The sequence below is a fragment of the Manis javanica genome, chromosome Y, assembly GCF_040802235.1.
Source record: "Manis javanica isolate MJ-LG chromosome Y, MJ_LKY, whole genome shotgun sequence".
NCBI lineage: Eukaryota > Metazoa > Chordata > Mammalia > Pholidota > Manidae > Manis > Manis javanica.
This window is the reverse complement of record NC_133175.1, coordinates 4,571,293-4,597,219: the sequence shown is the minus strand read 5'-3', so window position 1 is coordinate 4,597,219 and position 25,927 is coordinate 4,571,293. Positions and strand designations below refer to the sequence as shown.

The window sequence follows — 25,927 nt, the reverse complement described above, 5'->3', positions numbered from 1 at the left end:
TTCCTGTGGGATCATCCATTTGTGACTAAGGCATTGGCAAGCAAGGCTGAGAGAAGTCCTCTGATTTTTTCTTTTACCCGCTGGTTCACACTGCAGTTCAACATGAGTGGCCAAGCTGAGCTCTGGGGATACATGTTTACATGACTCTACTTCTGAACTAAATCGGATATGGTATGCATTTAGAGATCCAACAGTTATGTGTATGTGGTGTTTTTATATTTTACAGACACTATTTCTCCATCTTTACCATTAGAACTGAAGATGTCTGTAGCCCTCTATTTAGAGATAATGGCAGGGATGTGAAGCAAAGGGGGAGGAGGTTATTTTGGGAAATAAATATCTCAGCTGTTTGGAAAATAAATACGAAAAAGTCAGTTCAACCTTCGCTTCATATCATTTAAAGCCACATTCTTTATAACCATAAGAAATAGATTTTATTTAAATTCAATTAGTCAAAGTATAAATATCTTTGCACGGTTTATGTAGTTCTTTAGATCCTACCATTTGAAACATCATGGATGGAGCTAGAGGGTATTATGCTCAGTGACATAAGCCAGGCAGAGAAAGACAAATACCAAATGATTTCACTCATATTTGGAGTATAAGAACAAAGGAAAACTGAAGGAACAAAACAGCAGCAGAATCACAGAACCCAAGAATGGACTAACAGTTACCAAAGGGAGAGGGACTGAGGAGGATGGATGGGAAGGGAAGGCCAAAGGAGGGGAAGAAAGAGGGCATTACGATTAGCATGTAGAATGTGTGGTGGGGCACTGGGGGGGGGGGTCTGTGCAACACAGAGAAGACAAGCAGTGATTTTACAGCATCTTACTACGCTGATGGACAGTGACTGTGAAGGGGTATGTGTTGGGGTGGGGGGACTTGGCGAAGGGGGGAGCCTAGTAAACATAATGTTCTTCATGGAATTGTATATGAATGATACCAAAAAAATTATTTTAAAAAAACCAAAAAAGCAGTAGTACATTTTATAAGCATCTCTCTGGATTTTATTTGCTACTTTCACATATGAGAATACAAAGCTTGTTTAAAAGAACATGTTAATCCAATTCTAAAATAATCGTGCATTTATTTGAAAAGTTACTTCTTGAAGTATTTTCAACATTTCATTTTAAATATCTTAATAACAGCATGAACAGAAGTAAGAATTTAAAGGTAAAGTACTAACCAGCTATCTTTTTCTGTTGTTTTCAATTTAAAAAGCTTTTCTGTAGTGCACACATCCTTAATGTTTTCTTCTGTATGAATACAACAACAGGAAAGCATGCATTGGCGTATAAAATATAATTATAAAATTAATTGTGGATATTGGGCACTTGGTGTTTCCATGTGTCAATATTACAGAACATCTTGCAAATGTTACTGTACTTTAAAAACTGTTCCTGAAAACTTGCTTAACTTTATTGTAAGTGTTCACAGAGTTCACAGAAATGTTTGAGGAGAATATTACTTTCTATATAAGTGAGGCCCTGACACTCTTAAAGCTGAGGTCACAGTTTATATCAATGTGAAAAATATTTGCTATTTTTATATACATTGTATAAATGAAATAACTATAATATTTTACTAGTAACATCTGGCAAGACTAAATGTTAAAGGCGAACAAATCTTGGTGTGTTTTGGAAGCTGGTCCTGTACAAGAGTAAGTTTGAATATTTTAGCAAACTGCTGGGAATAACAAATTATGTCAGGGAGTTATTTTTAGTTTTTGGTTTTTTTGTCTCAATACAGTAAAGGCTTTCCTTTTGGTAAATGTGAGGTAGTACTTAGATATTTGGGATACTGTTTGAATAAGTACAAGATATTTTATTAAAATTTAGACTTTCTATTTTCACCTTCAGATATGATCTTTTATATTAGTTATTTTTGAGATATTACAGTACCTTTTTCTTGAAATAGAAAATATTTTTTAACTCTCTTAACTTAAAATTACCAATACTTTTATAACATTTCACACCTTGGCTACTATCATTTTCCCCTAAACATTTTAAAGTAATGAGGCAAAGCCTGGACTATTGGATGACATCCATTTGTAGTATAAGGTGTGACAACACATACACTTAACACCTATATGTTGTTTATACTTGAAAACTTGTTCTGGCTTCACAAACCAGAGAAATTACAACTACACATTAAAATGACTCAAGAATTTTCATGTTTGATTACTAACTGAAGGAAAGAACATTCTTCTCTGCTTCCTTCTCCATTTCCTCAAAGTACCACTTTGTTTCCCTTTGATAAAAATGGCTTCATGGTAGCTTCATCACCACCACACTGGCATCCACTCTTCCAACGTTGACAGGAGCTTCCTGACAGAAAATAAAGACAAGGAAAGAAATGTTGTTGGGATGAACTCTGTCTTTGATATAATATAGCATGCTGGAGTTGAAAAAGTCCTTAGCTTTTCTGGTCCAACCTTCAACTTACATCAAAATAAGGGGAAATACAGAACAGATCACAGTCCACGGTGGTGGAAAGAACATAGATATTTTTGAAATGATGCAGATCTGAATTTGAGGAGCAGGTGATATTGAAGAAGTTTCACCTCTCTGATAATTTCCTTCTTTGAAAAATTACAGCTAATTATACTCATCCTTCATTTTGTCATTTTGTTGTTTTTTCTTTTAGGCACCAGCCAAAAAATGAAGCACACATTTGTGGATGAGGACATTGCTCTTTGACTCAAAAATCACAGTATGTACATAGAAAGTTGGCCAGAGAGTAAAGCTCTTAAATTAATGAATATATTCACTTTTCTGTGAAGAGAACAAGTCCATAAAGTCAAAGGATTATTCTGCCCTCTTCCATATAAGTACTATTGGATCCTGCTAATGATCAACTAGATCAACTAGTAATTTTCAGTGGCACACATAAAACATGCACTACAAAATCTTCTAAGAGAATGTGGATGGCCCCTAGAGAAGAAGGTAATCCAGTTAATTCCAATCATATAATTTGAAATCTTTTATTGAGACCTGAAATAGACCAATCTTATTACTTTCAATGAGGACCTCTCTCCATTCATCTTTATGTGCATCATATGACTCAACAGTATTCAAATAAGTGTGTCCATCATATCCTCCAACCACATAGAGCCTGTCTCCAGGGGGACATACAGCAATAGCAACTTGAGGAACCCTCAGAGGCACCGCAGTTGACCTTGAATCAGTTTTGGACCATGCCTTAATAGGTTTAGGAAGACAAAAGAGAGAAGTCCAATAGTGTTAAAACTAAAAATATAGACATTAATTAAATGTGTATTTATCTAAGGAGTTAAAAATGGTTTATAAATATCAAATGTAGTCCACTGAATGTTAAGGATCAGCACATGATGAAATTCTCTTCCACCACCAGAGGACACGCAAAGTATATCAAAATGCATTTCCTTTGCAAAATACAATGCATTTCTTTGATATGTACTCAGATTCTCTATCAACAAATCTCACATACTAGCATCTTAACATTCTTTGAAATATGCACCCACTATCACTTCGTGTACTTATAGGAGAGCTTTTGTTTTCTATTACCTTATTCATTATTTACCAAAGTTTTACATGACCCTGTTTATACAACAGCTAGCATTTTAAGGAAATCTCAATATAATTGCCTTTTCACTATATATAATGGGGTATCCTGGTTTTCGTATTATTTGTAGTTAGAATGACTATAGTCTTATCCTATCTTTTTACCCTCTGGAAGTTCCTATTGATCTTTACTTGAAGTTAACTAACTCCTTATCCCAAGCCCCTCTGTAAGCAACTAAAGGGCATTTCAGTTAGTAATATTAATTAAAATCTTCTCCACGAATTATTTCATAAAATTTGAAGCCTATTCAAAAATTATGTAATACTAAAATCTAAAAGGACTGACTAAAATAGAACTCATATAATTATACGTGGAAATGCTGTCCGATTTTATATTGGCCTATTTGAAAAACAATGAAAAAGTATGTACCAGATGGAAGAGATGTTCATGTATTATCTTCTACTAATCTCCTTATAGTTCTAATACATCTCTTATTTCTGTTTTTATCTCTTTAATCATATTAAAAATGATCTGATCCTAGGTTTCCATTTGAACTGGGACACGCATCCAGGAATACTTTTTTTTTTTTTTGAGGGGGCATCTCTCATATTTACTGATCAAATGGTTGTTAACAACAATAAAATTCTGTATAGGGGAGTCAATGCTCAATCTGCAATCATTAATCCATCTCAAGCCTAATTCTTGTCAGTCTCCAATCTTCTGAAGCATAATGAACAAGTTCTTACATGGTGAACGAATTCTTACATAGTGAATAAGTTCTTACATGGTAAACATTACAAGGGCATTCATCACAGAAACTTTCAGTTTTGATCACACATTATGAACTATAAACAATCAGGTCAGATATGAATATTCGTTTGATTTTTATACTTGATTTATATGTGGATCCCACATTTCTCCCTTTATTATTATTTTTAATAAAATGCTGAAGTGGTAGGTAGATGCAAGATGAAGGTAGAAAACATAGTTTAGTGTTGTAAGAGAGCAATTGTAGATGATCAGGTGTGTGCCTGTGGACTATGTGTTAATCCAAGCTAGACAAGGGCAATAAAACATCCACGAATGCAGAAGATCTCTCTCAAAACAGGGGGTGGGTGAGGTTCTAAGCCTTACCACTGTAGATCCACAATTTCTCACCCGATGGCCCCCCTGCGACTGTGCCTGTCTTAGGTTGTTCCTCCCTTGAGGAATCTTACCCGTCTCTGGCTAACTAGTCATCTTCTGGGGCCATACAGGGAGATCTAAAGCTGGTGAGAGAGAATCCATATTGTTTGAAAAGGTTAGCTTTTTTCCTTCTTTGCAGATTTATGCCCTGTGGCTTCTACGCCCAGCACTTGTCTTGATGTATATTTACCACCTGGAGGAATTATGATGCTCCGTAAATTTGATATGAAGCACGAAGTCTATTTAAGGGTTGTAATTAGGAAGGAAGAAGAAAAGCTATAGAGGTAGCATATGGAAGAAAACATGGGAGGATTGATTATTTCTTTGAACATATCTTCTTGTAGAGTACCTTAAGCATGTATAGGTTTGAAAATACTGACTAACTTGCACACACATATTAACATAATAGGAATACGGTGACAAAAACTAAGCAAACCTATAATTACCAGCCATCTCCAGTGAAGCCAAGAAAACCAGTTAGGCACCCTAGGCATTTGTGAGAATTTGCTATGATATAATGGATATTGTCCAACTGTACTTGAACAGTCTGAGAGAAATCAGACAAATTAAAGCAACCCATTTCTGGGATCTGTTCACATCTCATATGTTCTTTTAACTGCAGATAGTCTATAGTCGTAAGATTTTGGAGTGCTACAACATGCACCCCACCCAGCTCCTGGCTGAGTTCCAATGGTACAGATCCACTAAAATTTGCTGTCTCACTGTGTGCACATGCCAGCCTAGACATCTCTCTCCTCATTCCAGTGGCAAGTCCAGGAAAAGGTGGGTTGGACGCAGCCACAACCACAGCATCGTCCGGATCCCTGTGGAGGCTTTATGATGATCATTCCAGGCACGAGTCCTCCAGAGCGTGCTGATGCTGGAAGCTCCTCCTCATATCGTATCTTAGTTCATTTTCTGGGTAGCCAAGCTAGGCCTTGATCTTCTGCATAAAAACAAACAGACACTTTGCCCACACTTTGACATGCCCTCTATACCACTATGTAGGACTCAATGGAGGTCAGCGCACAGGAACTGCTTTTTTTTTTTTTTTATTAAGAGAAAGGAATATTACCAGAAGAGTACCTCCATAGCCAATTATCTGACACCCTTTAAGTGATCAAAATTAAGGATATTTCAAGCATGCGTTAATCTTTGATTTACCAATTGTTTTATCCTATCAAGGAATAATCCCACTTTTCTTTCGTTTCCATTTTTTTAAATCTTTAATCTACACTTACATAAAGTATACTATGTTTAGTATGCTCTCCACTATACCAAGTCCCCCCTAAAAACCACATTAGAGTCACTGTCCATCAGCATAGCAAAATGTTGTAGAGTCACTACTTGTCCTCTCTGTGTTGTACAGCCCTCCCTCCCCTTTCTCCCTTTCCCCACTATGCATGCTAATCTTAATAACTCCTCCTCCCTGCCTTTTACCCTCCCTGCCCTCACAACCTCCCCAGTTCCTTTCCCTTTGGTACCTGCTAGTTCATTTTTAGATTCTGTAATTCTGCTGCTATTTTGTTCCTTCAGTTTTTCCTTTGTTTTTATACTCCTTAGATGAGTGAAATCATTTGGTATTTCTCTTTCTCCGCTTGGCATATTTCACTGAGCAAAATACTCTCCAGCTCCATCCATGTTGCAGCAAATGTAAAGAGTGCTGCAATAAACACAGGGGTGTATCTGTCTTTCTCAAACTTGATTGCTGCGTTCTTAGGGTAAATTCCTAGGAGTGGAATTCCTGGGTCAAATGTTAGGTCCGTTTTGAGCATTTTGATGAACCTCCATACTGCTTTCCACAATGGTTTAACTAATTTACATTCCCACCAGCAGTGCAGGAGGGTTCCCCTTTCTCCACAGCCTCGCCAACATTTGTTGTTGTTTGTCTTTTGGAAGGCAGCTATCCTTACTGGTGTGAGGTGATACCTCATTATAGTTTTAATTGGCATTTCTCTGATAATTAGCGATGTGGAGCATCTTTTCATGTGTCTCTTGGCCATCTGTATTTCTTTTTTGGAGAACTGTCTGTTCAGTTTCTCTGTCCATTTTGTAATTGGGTTATTTGTTTTTTGTATGTTGAGGCATGTGAGCTCTTTACATATTCTGGACGTCAAGCCTTTATCAGATCTGTCATTTTCAAATATATTCTCCCATACTATAGGGTTTCTTTCTTTTCTATTGATGGTGTCTTTCGCTGTACAGAAGCTCTTCAGCTTAATGTAGTCCCACTTGTTCATTTTTGCTGTTTTCCATGCCTGGGGAGATATGTTCAAGAAGAGGTCACTCATGTTTATGTCTAAGAGGTTTTTGCCTATGTTTTTTCCCAAGAGTTTAATGGTTTCATGACTTACATTCAGGTCTTTGATCCATTTTGAGTTTACCTTTGTATATGGCGTTAGACAATGGTCCAGTTTAATTCTCCTACATGTAGCTGTCCAGTTTTGCCAGCACCATCTGTTGAAGAGACTGTCCTTTCCCCATTGTATGTCCATGGCTCCTTTATCAAATATTAATTGACCATATACGTCTGGGTTAATTTATGGAGTCTCTAATGTGTTCCACTGGTCTGTGGCTCTGTTCTTGTGCCAGTACCAAATTGTCTTGTTTACTATGGCTTTGTAGTAGAGCCTGATGTTGGGGAGTGAGATCCCCCCTACATTATTCTACTTTTTCAGGATTGCTTTGGCTATTCGGGATCTTTGGTGTTTCCATATGTATTTTTGAATTATTTCTTTAGTTCACTGAAGAATGTTGCTGGTAATTTGATAGGGATTACATCAAATCTGTATATTGATTTGGGCAGGATGGCCATTTTGACGATATTCATTCTTCCTAGCCATGAGCATGGGATGAGTTTCCATTTGTTAGTGTCCCCTTAAATTTCTCTTAAGAGTGACTTGTAGTTTTCAGGGTATAGGTCTTTCACTTCTTTGGTTAGGTTTATTCCTAGGTATTTTATTCTTTTTGATGCTATTGTGAATGGAATTCTTTTCCTGATTTCTCTTTCTATTGGTTCATTGTTAGTGTATAGGAAAGCTACAGATTTCTGTGTGTTAATTTTGTGTCCTGCAACTTTGCTGTATTCTGATATCAGTTCTAGTAGTTTTGGGGTGGAGTCTTTAGGGTTTTTTACGTACAGTATCATGTCATCTGCAAATAGTGACAGTTTAACTTCTTTTTTACCAATCTGGATTCCTTGTACTTCTTTGTTTTGCCTGATTGCCGTGGCTAGGACCTCCAGTACTACGTTAAATAACAGTGGGGAGACTGGACATCCCAGTCTGGTTCCCAATCTCAGAGGAAATGCTTCCAGCTTCTCGCTGTTCATTATAATGTTGTCTGTGGGTTTATCATATATGGCCTTTATTATGTTGAGGTACTTGCCCTCTATTCCCATTTTGCTGAGAGTTTTTACCACGAATGGATGTTGAGTTTTGTCAAAAGCTTTTTCAGCATCTATGGAGATGATCATGTGGTTTTTGTCTTACTTTTCTTTCTTGTGGTGGATGATGTTGATGGATTTTCGAATGTTGTACCATCCTTGCAACCCTGGATTGAATCCCACATGGTCATGGTGTATGATCCCTTCGATATACTGTTGAATTAGCTTTGCTAATGTTTTATTGAGTATTTTTGCATCTACATTCATCAGGGACATTGTTGTATAATTTTATTTTTTGGTGGGTTCTTTGCCTGGTTTGGTATTAGAGTGATGCTGGCTGGCTTCATAGAATGAGTTTGGAAGTACTCCCTCCTCTTCTATTTTTTGGAACATTTTAAGGAGAATGGGTATTATGTCTTCTCTGTGTGTCTGATAAAATTCCAAGGTAAATCCGTCCGGCCCCAGGCTTTTGTTCTTGTTAGTTTTTTGATTACCATTTCAATTTCTTTGGTCGTAATTGGTTTAACATTTGTGTTTATTCCTTGGTTAGCCTGGGGATGTTGTATTTTTCTAGGAAGTTGTCCATTTCTTCTAGGTTTTCCAGCTTGTTAGCATATAGGTTTTCATAGTAGTCTTTAATAATTCTTTGTATTTCCTTGGAGTCTGTCGTGATTTTTCCATTCTCATTTCTGATGCCTTTGATTTGTGTTGATTCTCTTTTTCTCTTAATAAGTTTGGCTAGAGGCTTATCTATTTTACTTTCTCAACGAACCAGCTCTTGGTTTCGTTGATCTTTGCTATTGTTTTATTCTCTGATCTTTATTATATCCCTCCTTGTGCTGACTTTAGGCCTCATTTGTTCTTCTTTTTCCAGTTTTGATAATTGTGATGTTAGACTATTCATTTGGGATTGTTCTTCCTTCTTCAAGTGTGCCTGGATTCCTATATACTTTCCTCTTAAGACTGCTTTCGCTACATCCCACAGAAGTTGGGGCTTTGTGTTGTTGTCATGTGTTTCTATATATTCCTTGATCTCTATTTTGATTTCTTCATTGATCCATTGATTATTTAGAAGCATGTTGTTAAGCCTCCATGTGTTTGTGAGCCTTTTTCTTTTCTTTTTTATTTCTAGTTTCATACCTTTGTGGTCTGAAAAATTGGTTGGTAGAATTTCAATATTTTGTAATTTACTGAGGCTCTTTTTGTAAGCTAGTATTTGGCCTATTCTGGAGAATGTTCCATGTGCACTTGAGAAGAATGTATATCCTGTTGCTTTTGGATGCAGAGTTCTAAAGATGGCTGTTAGGTGCATCTGTTCTAGTGTGTTGTTCAATGCCTGTGTGTCCTTACTTATTTTCTGCCCAGTGGATCTATCCTTTGGGGTGAGTGGTGTGTTGAAGTCTCCTAAAATGAATGCATTGCAGTCTATTTCCCTCTTTAGTTCTGTTAGTATTTGCTTCACATATGCTGGTGCTCCTGTATTGGGTGCATATATATTTAGAATGGTTATATCCTCTTGTTGGACTGAGCCCTTTATCATTATGTAGTATCCTTCTTTATCTCATTACTTTCTTTGTTTTGAAGTCTATTTTGTCTGACATTAGTACTGCAACCCCTGCTTTCTTTCACTGTTGCTTGCTTGAAATATATTTTTCCATCCCTTGACTTTTAGTCTGTGTCTGTCTTTGGGCTTGAGGTGAGTTTCTTGTAAGCAGCATATACATAGATCTTGCTTTTTTATCCATTCTATTACTCTGTGTCTTTTGATTGGTGCATTAAGTCCATTTACTTTTAGGGTGACTATTGAGAGATATGTACTTATTGCCATTGCAGGCTTTAGATTCGTGGTTACCAAAGGTTCAAGGTTAGCTTCTTTAGTATCTTACTGCCTAACTTAGCTCACTTATTGAGCTGTTATATACACTGTCTGGAGATTCTTTTCTTCTCTCCCTTCTTATTCCTCCTCCTTCATTCTTCATATGTTGTGTGTTTGGTTCTGTGCTCTTTTTAGGAGTGCTCCCATCTAGAGCAGTCCCTGTAAGATGCCCTGGAGAGGTGGTTTGTGGGAAGCAAATTCCCTCAGCTTTTGCTTGTCTGGAATTGTTTAATCCCACCATCATATTTATATGATAGTCGTGCTGGATACAGTATCCTTGGTTCAAGGCCCTCCTGTTTCATTGCATTAAATATATCATGCCAATCTCTTCTGGCCTGTAGGGTTTCTGTCGAGAAGTGTGATGTTAGCCTGATGGGTTTTCCTTTATAGTTGAACTTTTTCTCTCTAGCAGCCTTTAAAACTCTTTCCTTGTCCTTGATCCTTGCCATTTTAATTATAATGTCTCTTATTGTTCTCCTCCTTGGATCCTTTCTGTTGGGGGTTCTGTTTATTTCCGTGGTCTGTTCAATTATTTCCTCCCCCAGTTTGGGGAAGTTTTCAGCAATTATTTCTTCAAAGAGACTTTCTATTCCTTTTCCTCCTTCTTCTGGTACCCGTATAATACGAACATTTTTCCCTTTGCATTGGTCACATAGTTCTCTTAGTGTTTTTTCGTTCCTGGATATCCTTTTATCTCTCTCTATCTCAGCTTCTATACGTTCCTGTTCTCTGGTTTCTATTCCTTCAATGGCCTCTTGCATCTTATCCATTCTGCTTATAAATCCTTCCAGGGTTTGTTTCACTTCTTTGATCTCCTTCCTGACATCTGTGCTCTCCCTCCAGACTTTATCCCATTGCTCTTGCACTTTTCTCTGCATCTCTGTCAGCATGTTCATGACTTATTTTGAATTCTTTTTCAGGAGGACTGGTTAGGTCTGTCTCCTTCTCAGGTGTTGTCTCTGTAATCTTTGTCTGCCTGTAGTTTTGCCTTTTCATGGTGATAGTTTGCAGAGCTGGTACGAGTGACAACTGGGAGAGCTTTCCTTCTTGTTGGTTTGTGGCCTTCCTCTCCTGGGAGAATAGTGACCTCTAGTGGCTTATGCTTGGCAGCTGTGCGCACACAGGGCTTCAGCTACCTGCCCGGTTGGTTTGGAGTTTATCTCTGCTGTTGCTGTGGGCGTGGCCTGGCTGGGGCTGCTCCTCCAAAATGGTGGAACCCCATTGGAGGGGGAGCGGCCGGGATGCTATTTATCTCTGTAAGGGGCATCTGTGCTCCCTTTTGCCCAGGGGGTTAGAGTGCCCAAAGATCCCCAGATTCCCTGCCTCTGGGCTAAGTGTTCTGTCCTGCCCCTTTAAGACTTTCAAAAAGCATTTTCCAAATGAAAACAATAGCAATGAGAAAAAAAAAAGGGGAAAACACGCGATTTTCTTTGTCCTCAGGCGCCTGTCTCAGGCACCCGCTCACCGGTCTTGCTGCCCTGTTTCCCTAGTATTGGGGTCCCTGTCCATTTAAGGCTTCCAAAAAGCACTGGCCAAGAAAAAAAAAAAAAAAACCACTCCCGTTTCTTTGTTCTCCGGCATCAGCCTCAGGAACCCGCTCACCGGTCCTACTGCCCAGTTTCCCCAGTATCCAGGACCCCAAGCATGCACTGTCTGTGCTCTGTTCCGGAATCCTGGGGCTGGGTGTTCAGCAGTCCTGGGCTCTCTCTCCCTCCCTGCTGACTCCTCTCCACCCGCCACGGGCCGGGGTGAGGGGTGCTCGGGTCCCGCCGGGCCGGGGCTTGTATCTTACCCCCTTTGCAAGGCACTGGGTTCTCGCAGGGGTGGATGTGGTCTGGATGTTGTCCTGTGTCCTCTGGTCTCTATTTTAGTAAGAGTTGTCTGTTATATTTTTATAGATATATGTTGTTTTGGGAGATTTCCACTGCTCTACTCATGCTGCCATCCTGGCTCTGCCTGCATCCAGGAATATTTTTAATAGTATGTGAAAATTAGCAATAATGAACATAACCTCCATTTCCATTACATATTTCTGAGTGTCACAAAACATATCACCTTTAGTTCTGATATTACCATATAACCCAGAAATCGAAAATCTCATAGCTGTATGCTTTAGCTAAGGCGAATCTTCAACACAATTACATTTAATTGACACTTTACTTTGCTTACAGAGTACACCCATGTATAAATGGTGAACCAGAGCTCACAGAATTTCCTTAAAGTTTTCTTGTGATTCTTGCCTTTAACAATACAAATGAATTTTGCTTACACAGAATTAATCTCCACCTTGTAGAAATGTTGATGCTCAAAAATTACATTTTATTCCCTACAGGATATTAACTACACTCGCATCTATTCACAAAATTTTCAGCATTCCTAAATTATCTATATACCTTTTCTTCAAAGGCTGAACTGGTTTTAGCTTTTACAGGCTTGCTTCATTAATTCATCACATAAAATCCTTGACACACGTAAATCTTATATTTGTATGAAGACTACAACTTTCTGAAAATTGTACTTTAGCACTAGCAATTTTCTCAAGGTTTTTTGAAGGAAAATGCTAATAAGGGGATAATGATAGCAGTATCAATAATACCCTACAAAAATAATACAAACAAAAACAATATGAACTAACTTCTTTTGAGTAATTAATGGGTGGCAGGAAAGGTACCAAGTACACTAACCTTATCTTGTCCACAACGAGGTTGATACTCCAATTATTCACATTTTTCACATCAAGAAACTGATGTTTAGAGATATAAAGTAACAGGAGGAGCAAGTTCACGTAACTTTTGAGTAGTGTATCTGGGATTGGAACATAGACTTCCCTTGATTGGTGCAATTTATTATTTGAATAGTATAATCTTTGTGTTCATAAGAACTGGCTTTTCTCCAGGCTCTATCAGTTGGTTTTCTTTATACTGCATCAACCCCTTCTTGTAAGCCATGAATTGTTTTTCTCATGCCATTTTCAAGACTGTCTCTTTGTTTCTGATGTTCAACAGTTTGCTTACACTGTCTCAGAGCGGGTCTCTCTAGGTTTGTCATACTTGAAGATCCAGATGACGTTTCAACCTAAAATCTCTGATCTTATCTACAAAGCCTTCTCCTTTATTTCGTTTTGATTGTGCTTTTTCCTCTCCCTGAAATTCTCTCCATTTGTTTGTATACGTACTATTACAAATTTTATCTCTTGCATGAATTTCCCTTGAGGACACCATCCCACACCGATCTCTGTCTTCTGAATTTAAACAACCTTACTGACTTTAAATTTCTCATTTGGTCTTAGGCAATACTATTTAGCTATTATATTTGCATATTTTTCTATCTTGAAAAGGAGTATGAATGGTATAACTGCAAAGTCATAGGATTGACTTATTTTGAATATGTCACACCTTATTCATGCAAATAAGTGTTTCCTATTCAAAAAAGTTACCCTTGGAAAATGAAGTACTTAACACAATAGAGTCATTCAGAACATAAAACCTTTCTTTGGGAATTCTTTATGTATATTTTTGTGGTGGTCAAGTCTACATTTTTGAAGATCAGTTTGGTTTTTGAAACAATAGTTATTTTTTATTGAGATGGTGAATGTATTCAGTGATACAGCTGGGCATAAAATTTCTTTATTATTACATCCCTTTGGACTTATTATTTTAACAGTTAACTATCAAACAAAACAGCATATTCTTTTAATGTACTTCTTAATGATGGAACTGAAATGCTTAAGGAGAATTTCTTCAAAAATATTTTGAGCCTAAGAGTAAGTGTGCAATTACACAAATGATTAATCCCCTTAAAGGATTAAGACTTATTTGGAAGCCTACAAATATTTCTGGTAGCCTGAAAATCTCATTTCTGGAAAAAAGAAAAACAACAAATAAATACATGCATAAGAAAATAGATAATTTGCCCTTCCACACAGTTAGAAAAGCTGACGCAATTTTAGAATCAGAGGAATCATGGCCCACAGCAACATACAAGAATCCATGGTATGCTGCAACTCCCCAATGTCCACGTCTTTTAGAAATTGAAGTACACAGACTCCATTTGTTAGTGTGTGGGTCAAGGTATTCCATTGATTTGAGGCATGAACATCCATCACGTCCACCAATAGCATATAACCTAGAAGAAAGACACAAGCGTATGTGTATACACATACGGAGAGAGAGAGAGATTGTATCTACAATTTGTGCACAGAGTGAAAATGAAAGAACCTTGCACAAAGAATTTTAAGTTTATGAGTATTCTTCTCCGGTAGTATTTTGTAACAGATGGTCTGACTCTGTGGATGGATACTTAGTTGAAGGTACTTGGTAAGGTCTACCTTAATCCAAGTCTCTATCATTTTTGTGAAAGTTACTTTGACATGGTAGATTAAAGGATTCCATAGGCAATGAAATACAGAGAAAGGGGAGATACCAAAAGCATTGACAGTGTTTGCCAATTATGTTTTAATAAAGGTGGAAATTTAAAAAGTTAGGTGTTGCCAAGACCAACTCTAGCAACCTTATAATACTAGCTGAATTCAACTGCCTTGTACTGGAATCCCAATAGTCTTTGTTTTTGTTATTAAGGTATTATTGGTATACACTCTCATGAATGTTTCACATGAAAAACAATGTGGTTACTACACTCACCCATATTATCAAGTGCCCACTCATATGCCATTACAGTCACTGTCCATCAGTGTAGTAAGATGTCAGAGATTCACTATTTGCCTTCTCTGACATGTAGCTGTCCAGTTTTGCCAACACCAGGTGTTGAGAAGGCTGTCATTTCCCCATTGTATGTCTGTAGCTCCTTTATGACACATTGACCATATATGCTTGAGTTTATATCTGGGCTCCCTAATCTGTTCCGTTGGTCCATTGTTATGTTCTTGTGCCAGTACCAAACTGTCTTGATTACTTTGGCTTTGTAGGAGAGCTTGAAGTTGGGAAGTGTAATATCTACCAATTTATTCTTCCTTCTCAGGATTGCTTTGGCTCTTTGCAGTCTTTTCTGGTTCCATATGAATTTTAGAAAGATTTTCTCTAGTTCATTTGAAGAATGCTGTTGGTATTTTGAGAGGAATTGCATTGAATCTGTAGATTGCTTTAGATAGGATTTCCATTTTGACAATATTACTCCTTCCTACCCATGAGCATGGGATGTGTTTCCATTAATAGGTATCTTCTTTAATTTCTCTCATGGGTGTCTTGTGGTTTTCAGAATATAGGTCTTTCAATTCACTGGTTAGTTTTATTCCTAGGTATTTTACTCTTTTTGCTGCAATTGTGAGTGGAATTGTTTTCATGATTTCTCTTTCTGCTAGTTCATTCTTAACGTATAGGAACGCAACACCTTTCTGTGTATTAATTTTGTATCCTGCAGTTTGCTCAGTTCAAATATTATATCTAATAATTTTGGAGTGGATTCTTTCTGGGTTTTACTTGTAATATCATGGCATCTGCAAGCAATGACAGTTTAACGTTTCCTTACCAATCTGGATGACCTTATTTCTTTGTATTGTCTAATTGCTGTGGCAAGGACCTCCAGAATTATGCTGAATAAAACTGGACAGAGTGGGCATCCCTGTCTTGTTCCCGATCTTAAAGGAAAGGCTTTCAGCTTTTTACTGTTAAGTATGATGTTGGCTGTTGGTTTGTCATATATGGCCTTTATTATGTTGTGGTACTTTCCATCTATGCCCATTTTGTTGAGAGATTTTATCATGAATGGATGTTGAATTTTGTCAAACGTTTCTTTGGCATCTATGGAGATGATCATGTGGCTTTTGTCCTTTTTGTTGATGTGAGGGATGATGGTGACTGATTTTCTAATACTGAAACATCTGTGCATCCCTGGAATAAATCCTAGTTGGTCTGGCTGGAAGATATTTCTGATGTATTTTTGAATTCGGTTTGCTAATACTTTGTTTAGTATTTTTGCATCTATGTTCATCAGGGATATTGGTCTGCATTTTTCTGTGATGGCTTTGTCTGGTATTGAAATTAGAATGATGCAGGCCTCAGAGAGTAAGTCTGGAAGTATTCTCTCATGTTCTACTTTATGGAAAACTTAAAGAGGATGGGTATTACATCTTCACTAAATGTTTGATAAAATTCAGTGGTGAAGCCATCTTGTCAAGGGATTTTATTCATAGGTAGTTTTTGATTACCAATTCAACTTCATTGCAGGTAATTAGTTTGTTCAGATTTTCTGTTCCTTTCTGGGTCAGCTTTGGAAGTTTGCATGTTTCTAGAAATTTGTCCATTCCTTCTAGAATGTCTTGTTTATTAGCATATAATTTTTCTTACTATTCTGTAATGATTCTTTGTATTTCTATGCTGTCCATAGTGATTTTTCCTCTCTCATTACTGATTCTGTTTGTGTGTAGACTCTTTTTTTCTTGCTAAATCTGGCTTGGGGTTTATCTATTTTGTTTGTTTTCTTGAAGAACCAGCTCTTCTTTGCTAGTTAATTGTTTCACATATGTAGGTGCTCCTGTGTGTTGGTTGCATATTTATGATTAATATCTTCTTGTTGGATTGACCCCTCTATCATTATGTAATGTCTTTCTTGTCCCTTGTGACTTTCTTTGATATGAAGTCTATTCTGTCTGAAAGAAGTACTGCAACTCCTGCCTTTTTCTACTATTAGCTGTATGGAATATCTTTTCCATCCCTTCACTTTTAGTCTATGCATGTTTTTGGGTTTAAAGTGAGTCTCTGGTAAGCAGCATATAGTTGGGTACATTTTTTTTTATCCATTCAGGGACTCTACATCTTTTGATTCATGCATTCAGACCCTCGACATTTAGGGTGATTATTGATAGGTACGTATTTATTGCCATTGCAGGCTTTAGATTTCTGCTTACCAAATGTCCAAGGTTAACTTCCTCACTACCTAAGAGTCTAATGTAACCCACCCAGTATGCTATTACAAACACAATCTAAAAGTTTTTTTTCTCCTACTTATCTTCCTCCTCCATTCTTTATATATTAGGTATCATATTCTGTACCCTTTGTCTATTGATTGACTTTGGAGGTAGCTGAATTAATTTTGCATTTTCCTAATAATTAACGGTTCTACTTTCTTTACTGTAGTGTTATTACCTATGGTGACAGCTATTAAACCTTAGGAACACTTGAATGTATAGCAGTCTCTCCAAAACACACTGTAGAGGTGGTTTGTGGGAGGTAAATTCTCTCAGCTTTTGCTTCTCTGTAAATTGTTTAATCCCTCATTCAAATTTAAATCATTGTCTTGCCAGATAATTATTGGCATGAGGCCCTTCTGCTTCTTTACATTAAATAAATCATGACACTCCTTTATGGCCTGTAATATTTCTGCTGTGAAGTGTGATGATAGCCTGATGGCATTCCCTTTGTATGTAATCTTATTTTTCTCTCTGGCTGCTTTTATGGTCTGTCCATGTCCTTGAATCTTTGTCATTTTATCTACTGTATGTCCTGACATTGTCTTCCTTGGCTCCCTTGCGTTGGAAGATCTGTGCACCACCATGGCCTGAGAGACTATCTCCTTCAGCAGATGGGGAAGTTTTCAGCAATTACCTCCTCAAAGACACTTTCTGTCCCTTTTTCTCTATATTTTATTCTGGTACCCCTTTTATATGAATACTGTTATGCTTAGATTGTTCACACGGTTCTCTTTCTGTGCCTCAGCTTCTCTGTTTTACTGTTCTCTAATTTCTGTTTCATTTATCATCTCCTCCACTGTATCTAATCTACTTTTAAAACCTTCCACTGTATTTTTTGTTTCTGATACTGTGTTCTGTAATGATTGGATCTCCAACCAGAATTCATTCAAGAGTTCTTGAATATTTTTCTGTACCTCCATAAACATGTTTATGATTTTCGTTTTGAATTCTTTTTATGAAAGATCGATGAGATTGCTTTCATTTGAGACTTTTTCTGGTGAACATGGGATTTTGCATTGAACCAGGATCCTTTGGTGGTTCATATTTGCAAGTGGCGCCCTCTAGTGCCCAGAAGGTCTATGCTTGGAGAAGCTCAGCCTCTGGAGCAATGTCTGGGGTCACAGGGGAGCAGTGTGGGTGCCGGGCAGTTGGAAAGAGCTGCTTCCTGCTTCCCGGCTACGATTCCTATCTCCAGTGCCAGGACCTGTGCGCTGAGCACACAGGTGTAAGCCTCTGTGCTTTGTGTTTCTGGCTGCAGTAGGCAGGGCTTCCCTCTTGTTGGCCTGATGCCAGGACAGGGTTTGCTGGTTTCGGGACCAGGTGCAGGCTGGCCTGGAGGAAGGCACAAGAGGCTGTGTATCACAGAGTGGGCCTTGGGGCTGTGTATCCAGCCAGGGAGCAGGAGAGCCTGAAGATTGTGAAAGTTCCCAACATTCTGGGCAGAGTGCCCCTGGACAATTTTGTCTACCTGTCCTTTCTCCTGAACAGTAAGCTCTGTGAAATCCTTGCCCCTTTAGCAGCCCTCTCACCATTAGGACATCTCTCAGACTGCCTGTCTTGTTTTTGTCCCAGAGCAGTGGGATATGGATCCAGTGTCCATAAGAGGCTGGAATCTCTCTCTCCAGGTATTCTGCCTGTCTTAGCTTTCTAACTTCCCTAATCACCAAAGCATCATGCAGTATAGCTTTGTGCTCCCAGAACAGATCTCTAAGCTAGGTTTTCAGCAGTCCCAGGACTTCACTTTCTCCCCATGGTTTCTCTTCCTCATGCTGGTTTGCTGCAGTTGGGGAAAGGCTTGGGTCCTTTTGGTCATGTACTTGGAACTTCACCCTGTTCCATGAGGTCTGCTCTTTTCTCCAGGTGTATACAGTCAGGTGCAGCCTTCTTTCCTCTTCCGCTTTCAGGATAAGTTGCGTGAATTATATATTCCTATTATATGTAGTTTTAGGTGGAGGCCTCTGTCTCACCTCTCACACTGCAATCTTCAATGCCCTCTCATCTTTATGAACTGCTTTACTTAATAAAACCGTAACAAACCCCTAAGTAAACAGGGTAGAACCAAGAAACTGGAATTTTTCCTAGGGAGACACGTTGTCAATGACATGTCCCTGATAAACTTTATAATGCAATTATTTTGATGAGCAGGAATTTTAAATCGAACTTAAATTGAATCCTGAATCAATGAAGAGAAACATTTACTAAACTATATGTCTACAACAACACTTCATTCACAGTTATGAGCTCATTTGTTTTCTGACTCAGGAAAATAAAATTAAATTAGTCAAATTTCATGCTTTAAGCCTATTCTCCAAGAGTTAGAAGATGGTCACTGAGTCCCCTGATATCATTCAGGTCACACCAGAGATAATGACAGTTAGGAGTCTTTTAAACTCTAAGACATGGTAAGGTGGATTTCTCTTAACCATACACATTTCCTACCACATACACAAGTGTTGAACACATCTATGTTGAAATTTCTGTTGAGATAATTTATATGACAAAGTACTGGCTTCATACATAGGAAATATGGAAACAGAAGACTATCTCCTGCCACTGATATTATCCTGGTGTCTGAAATTCTTACCATTCAAGTGCTTCCAATATGCTTGTCATTGTCTCCAAAGGTCCCTTGTCAGAAAGCACATAATTACATGGAAAAAGTAACCATTCAGGCTCTTTGCCACCTCTAACACCACAGGACTTTAATATATTAGCTTACTCTTCTAGGCAAGTGATCATAAAGAGGGAAAGATTCAGAAAGACATACTAGATGTAATTCTAGAGTTGGGAAATCAGCACTTCTCTTTTTAAATGAATTTTTGAAGGACATACAATAAAATGAACAAATATTAATGTGTAACTTGATAAATTTTGAAATGCGCATACATATCGCATAACCATCACCAAGAGTAAGATATCATACCAGCATATCTTAATAGATCTCAGGTAATGTTAATGATGCTTGTCCCAGAATGACACTTGAGTGGCAAGGGAATACAGAATATTTAATTTAAATGTTCATTTTTAGAAAAGTGTTTTCTGTCATATTGAATGGAGAGTTCCTAAAACGCCTTTTATGACTGATAACTAGGATGTCCTGCTCCCTGGGAATCCTTACTCACTGATGGGGCACATCAAGAAAATGCTCTTATCATATGACCTGAGAACAAAGGGCATGCTGGTTTGGGTTTACTCACTTGCCCTTTAATGCAACAATGCCAATTATGCTTTTAGAATTTGACATACTGGCCACATAAGTCCACTGACATCCCTCAAGGTCCTATCTTTCTACAGTATTTAGATAACTCGACCTATCATGACCACCAACAGCCTACACTGGTCCTTGAAGGGCAGCTACACCTTAAAGGATAAAAATAGCATGTGGGCTCACCAAGGTACACCACAGATAAGCGATACTGTTTCATTCTGCAAACAACTGATGGGCTAACAATTTTATGTTTCTTAAATGGTTTTGTGTATACATGAATGATTTACTTCTCTTGATATGAAACTAAATGTGGTCTATTAATCCTAGGAAACTTTCAGCCTGTAGTTACTGTATTGTGAGAGGCTATCACTGTTGTAACGTTGAAGTCAAAGGAAGTAGTGAGATACACTTTTATGGGGTTATCATAGAAAAGGGAAGCTGATTTTTTCTGGCATAACTTCAAGGCTAGGTTTTGAATGTTAAGGGGTAGATGAGATATGATACTGTGTCTTGGATAAATTTTAGAATTGTAGGCTATCTGTAGTAGGTCTTTTGAAACCCTTCTCTTTGTTCTGGGATTTAAAAAAAGAGATTCCCATGGGATAACTAAATAGACAGGGGTTTTTGAGATTTAGTCCAGAGTTTGTTCCATTACATTCTATAAATAACCCCTCTCTAACTGCTGCTTATCTGCGCTGGGAATTCAAATAATTGGTTTAATCCAACACCTTATTCACCATCTCAGTCTCTTAGTGGTATATCCTCATCACCTCTCTTACTTCTTTAGCGATATCAAAGAGATTTTTAAAACTTGCTGTGATTTCTCCTCAAGATATGTTTTCTAAGCTATGTCAATGAATCACACTGACACGACTGAGCTGCATATTATACAGTCTATCATTTGACATAGACAACGTGTTAGATAATTTGGGGTAAACAATAGCAGACCTTGATCTTCCACTGTTTAGTTGTATACAAGTCTGTTCTTAATTGACTTACTAAGGTAATTCTTCTTTATAAACAAAGCCTAGCTTGCATAAAGATGTACTCTGTCGAATATTCAGGAGAATCAATGCTCCTCACTATTACGGAGGTTTCTATTACATCTTCCTTCAATTTATTGGAAACCTATGGCTTAAGTGTAACCTAGAGCTGTTACACAGTTTCTAAATATCCCTGCCTTGGATCTGCATCCTTAGGGCTTTTGCTGAAATACCAACTTGACATCCTGGGAAGGGTCACACTCATGTAACTAGAAATACAATGTCTCTCCATCACCATGTGCTCATTCCTCGAAACTGAGCTTAGAAAAAAATTCCTGGTGTCAGTTTATGTTCCTCAACAATGTATTCCTTCTGAAAGTTTTTGTCTCCCTTAAAGCAGACCTGGTTAAAATACCAGTAGAAAGGAGATCGGATTCACAAGTACGACATCTGAAACAAGAGAGAGTTTGACAGGGTTTTACTATTTGCTTAAACTTTTCAGCATGTTAGAGACATTTTGGCTAATGGTTTGGCTAAATCCAATAACTTGCAGCTGAATTTAATTTTTAAATATCCTTACTAAGTATACATTCTTTAGAAAAGCTAACTTTTTTTGAAGCTTAAGGTAAACTATTTATTTACTAACTGTTACCCATCATTTTGAAAAAAGTCCTATAATTGCATAGAAGAAATCCCCTTCATAAAATCTTTTCTACAGGCATAATCTTTTATCAGATTCCAATCTGGGTTATACTTTAAAAAATCTCTGCTAACAACTACACATTCTTTAGATACTATGTAACACTAAGCTCTTACCTAAGCCGTGCCTCGGTGTTGACATGGGAGTCACCACAGTCCAGCTTTTGCCAGTTGGATCAAAACATTCCATAGTATTTAAGGTTTTTAAGCTATCACTTCCTCCGTGGACACAGAGCTTACTATCAATAACTGAAACTCCAAACTGAAACCTAAGGCTACGCTACTATGTAGCCAGCTGTTGGTCCTGAGGTCATATTTTTCACTTGTAGGATCTGTTAAAACGGATATTGGACAAAGTAAAAAAACACATGGATAAAAATGTTGAATTGGCACCATTCACATTTTATTGATGTACCTAAAATTTATAGCTTAGAATCAGTGATTGCAACTCACAGTAATGTTAAGTAGGCCAGATGATTCTCCAACTTGGCAGGCAAGACAACGGGAAAATTTTTACCACTCCTCAATCCAAATTCGTGTCAGAATAAAATGGTTTATTTGCTATATATATGGCTTACATGCTCATAATGGCTTCTTTGGCTACAGTATGCTTCTGGTAATACTAACACAGGTGACAAACACAAAAAATTACCTTGGAATCTACCACTGACTTATTTACACATCCACTATGGTTTTAATTACTTAATCATTCAATATATTATACATATTATTATACCATTCTTTATATTAATTAGGGCCCTTTGAAACTTCAGCTTGGGGGTGTGTATATGCTAATCTAAAATGCAAACAACCTAAGGAACAGGAATGCAAATTCCTTTTAAATGGGTCTTTGGTGTTGATTCATAGGAAGTTTCATGATGGTGAACCTAATGATTATAATTAAGACTAAAATTATTTATTACTATTGATATTCAATATGACATTGAGTTATTACCTCCTTTATGTGTTAATAGTTAATTTTCTATTCAAGTACTGAAACACCAAGTTTTCGGCTATAGCATATTGTCATCACTGCCATAATAAATTGTCATTATGTCATAATAAGTTGTCACTTCTGTAGGCAGTACTTTTTACCAGTCATTCAGAAAGGCTGTTAAAGTGTACTAAAAGTTTCCTTTGTACAACAGGGTTGTTCCTGACTAATAACCAAGATGGAAATTGGAAAAATTATTTTTCAAATGTAAAGCATACCTAAGACAGCTTAGTGATTTCCTCTATGTTTAAAATGATCTAAAAATGAATAACTTGTCCCTTTCCATACCATCTGAGTTTATTGTTTTTAATAAATGAAAAGCTACTGATTGTGTTGTATGTACAAAAACCCAGTTTAAAAAGTTTGACTGTGATCATGCTTATGATTTTCTGATTACTTTAAATGGTAGGAGTCATATTTAGCCCCAGCCACTTGTGTGATATACATATTTAGCAACTAATTCCAAGTTACTTGCATGAGTCAGAGAGGAAATTAAAGACTGAGGAAGCACTACCTTTCCTAAACATCAGAAGGTGTAAGTACAAAAAATACCTTAAAAAGAAAGGTAATAGAAGTAACAGAGTAAGAACAGGCATATCTGCAGAAATTCTTTAAAGTTTTATGAAGGAGTGAAAATTGGTACATTCTAAAATGTAATACTCATTTATGTATATAAATGCTACCTCGGTAATATTTTTGCTATACTTAGGTATTCTCCTTTTTCCTTTTTGGTTCCTAAGTGCTCATGCCAGTTTTTCAACAGATTCTAAAACCCTCAGAGAGGGCAATCAGTTCTGCTGTTGTTGCTCTCTCTTCTGAAATAGTGGCAATATAGCAAAAAGGAACATAGGATTTGAGTGAGAATTCCATTGCTAGTCTTTCTAGGTGTTTGTCCTTGGGTTGGCTATCTAAACTGAAGAACCTTATAGTCACTTCATCTGCCAAATCAGATGATAAATCTATCTTGTAGCCTTAGTGCAAGGATTAGAAATGATGTTTGCAAAATGCAAATCAAGGATCAGATAATCAAAAAGAGTAGCTTTACTACTATATTAGTTGGCTACAACTTACCACAGGGTCTTTTATGTTTCCAGGCTGTAGGTACACAAAAAGTCTCAGAAGCTGGTTCTTGCGTCCTTCCATATAAAACTGTGGTAATGGAGTCAAGGGACGGTAGGGACACATTTTCAGAAACTGATGAGTTGTAAATACGTATTCCCATGTTCTGTAACAATAAAAAAAGAAAACAAACACAAAAACAAAACAAACACCAACAACATTTTCCACCACTCACATTGAAACGTAGGTTCTTTTTTCTAATCAGAAACTAAGAATGACTGTAACTTACATTTTCTATTTAGTACCTGTTTAATTTAAATATCAAACAAGACACCGTTCAACATACTGTTACTATTCATTCTATTCAGTAAAATGCAATAAAATAACAAGTTGTCAGACCTGAAATTAATTATAAAATTTCATTGTTTGTTGTTTTCTGAAGATTACTCGTTTTCTGAGTTTACTCTACTGCATTGGAAATAATTGTATTTGCAAGTTCTTGTTTTATAGATGTGATTAATTGGCATTAGTTCCTGTATCACCTTCAATTTCCATATTAAAGTTACAACTACACATATCAAAAGGAAGAATAAGTTCCTAGTAGCACAGAACGTTGATGTTCACATCATTTTCTACAAGGTGTCCAATGAAATTTCCACATGTGATTTGGTGACTTTTAAGTAGCTTGACTTTATTTCCTCAACAGTCAACTTCACTACAAAATCCTTGCCCCACTGTTTTGGCAAACATGGGTCTACTGAATTATATGTAAAAATATATACTGAATTATATGTAAAAAAATTATATGTAAATAGGTTCTTAGAATATTCAAAGTGATGATGGATTCAGAAATATTTCCTTATTCCCTTTGATAAAATTCTTACGTAAAATCATTACTTTATTCCAGGTTTTAACTACTGATCTTATTATCTTTACTTCAAGATCCTTTGTGACTGGCCTTTGAGTACCTAACACGAAAATGACATCAAGGTGTTGGAGGCCACTTTTCTATTTCTGACAAAAAGCTAATCTGGAGGACCTTGTCCGTTCCATTATGATAAACCTTAAATAAGTTTTCTTTGAAAAGATCTCATACTGCAGGGAAAATGCTCATATTTAAAACTTGCGCCACAAAAGTACCTGTTCAGAGAATAGCCAACACTAATAAAACATTATTTCCCATAAGGAAATTACATAAAGAAGCCTAAAATTAGGTTTAGATGCCAAGATTTTAATACAGCTTAAATACCACCCTCATAACTCAGAGGGTGTTTAGAATACATCATCTCTTTCAATTGATACTTTCAATTAATTAGCTTGTCCTGCTACCTTTCATAGGATTCATTCCTCCCACAGCATAAAGAGCTCCCACAGTGAATTTTCTAGGCATGGTCCAAGAGCTTTGCAGCATGTGCCTTCCTCTCAGGTAAGAGGTGATACTTCATAGCTTCTATCAGGGGTTTCTGGCACTCAAGTTAGCAGTAAACATGGGGCTGTCTTCAGGATCCACCAGTAACTGAAAAGCAATTATTCGCGGTATATGAAATGAGGAGCCCACTATTAGAAAGATCATATTTATTTAGAGAAATTTGGAGAAAACTCTATAGCTAATTCAAATGTAGAAATGCTGTCTTTTAATATTTTAAATTGCATAGTGACATACTTTGTGTTCACTGATGATCTGAAGTGTCTAAAGCCCTCCATGTAGTAGCTAAAGTACTCTACAGATTTGATGTATTATTCATCATTGGAATGCATACACATTCACTCTCAAGGGGTGAACGTGAAAAAGCACTCATGAAATGTGTTTCTTAAAGCATTCAAAGCGAAGGACTGTGTGCATGAACACAAAGCAAGCATCTCCCAGTCTATTGCATGTAGCTGGCTAAGTAGCCACCTGTAAGCTGGATTTAGATGAGGGAATGCAAACATGCCCAGTGAAAATGAAACAGCAGTGCCTGCAGGGTGTCACATCTTTATCATCAAATCATTTTTGTAAAGTATTCTGAAAGTAGGTGCCTTTTATCTGTACACATGTACGTGTGTACATCAGTGAAGTACATGTGTTAA

The 25,927-nt window shown here is 37.2% G+C and overlaps 1 protein-coding gene across 11 annotated transcripts in view; it reads right to left on the bottom strand.

Annotated features, from left to right (window-relative positions):
* Positions 1-990: 990 nt before the first annotated feature.
* LOC140843074 (OTU domain-containing protein 4-like) overlaps positions 991-25,927 on the bottom strand; it is a 115,488-nt gene continuing 90,551 nt past the window's right edge. For 4 of the 11 annotated variants that reach the window (XM_073228258.1, XM_073228257.1, XM_073228259.1 and 1 more), the window contains 2 exons: positions 23,870-24,023; positions 12,769-14,114 (listed from right to left, as the gene is read on the bottom strand). In XM_073228258.1, coding sequence (XP_073084359.1) covers positions 13,915-14,114; positions 23,870-24,023 — 354 coding nt within the window. In that variant the 3' untranslated portion in view covers positions 12,769-13,914. Of the gene's footprint in view, positions 2,328-12,768; positions 14,115-19,151; positions 21,556-21,921; positions 22,137-23,869; positions 24,024-24,052; positions 25,374-25,927 lie in introns of those variants that run through there. The other 7 variants (XM_073228264.1, XM_073228260.1, XM_073228261.1 and 4 more) reach the window with 6 other exon arrangements.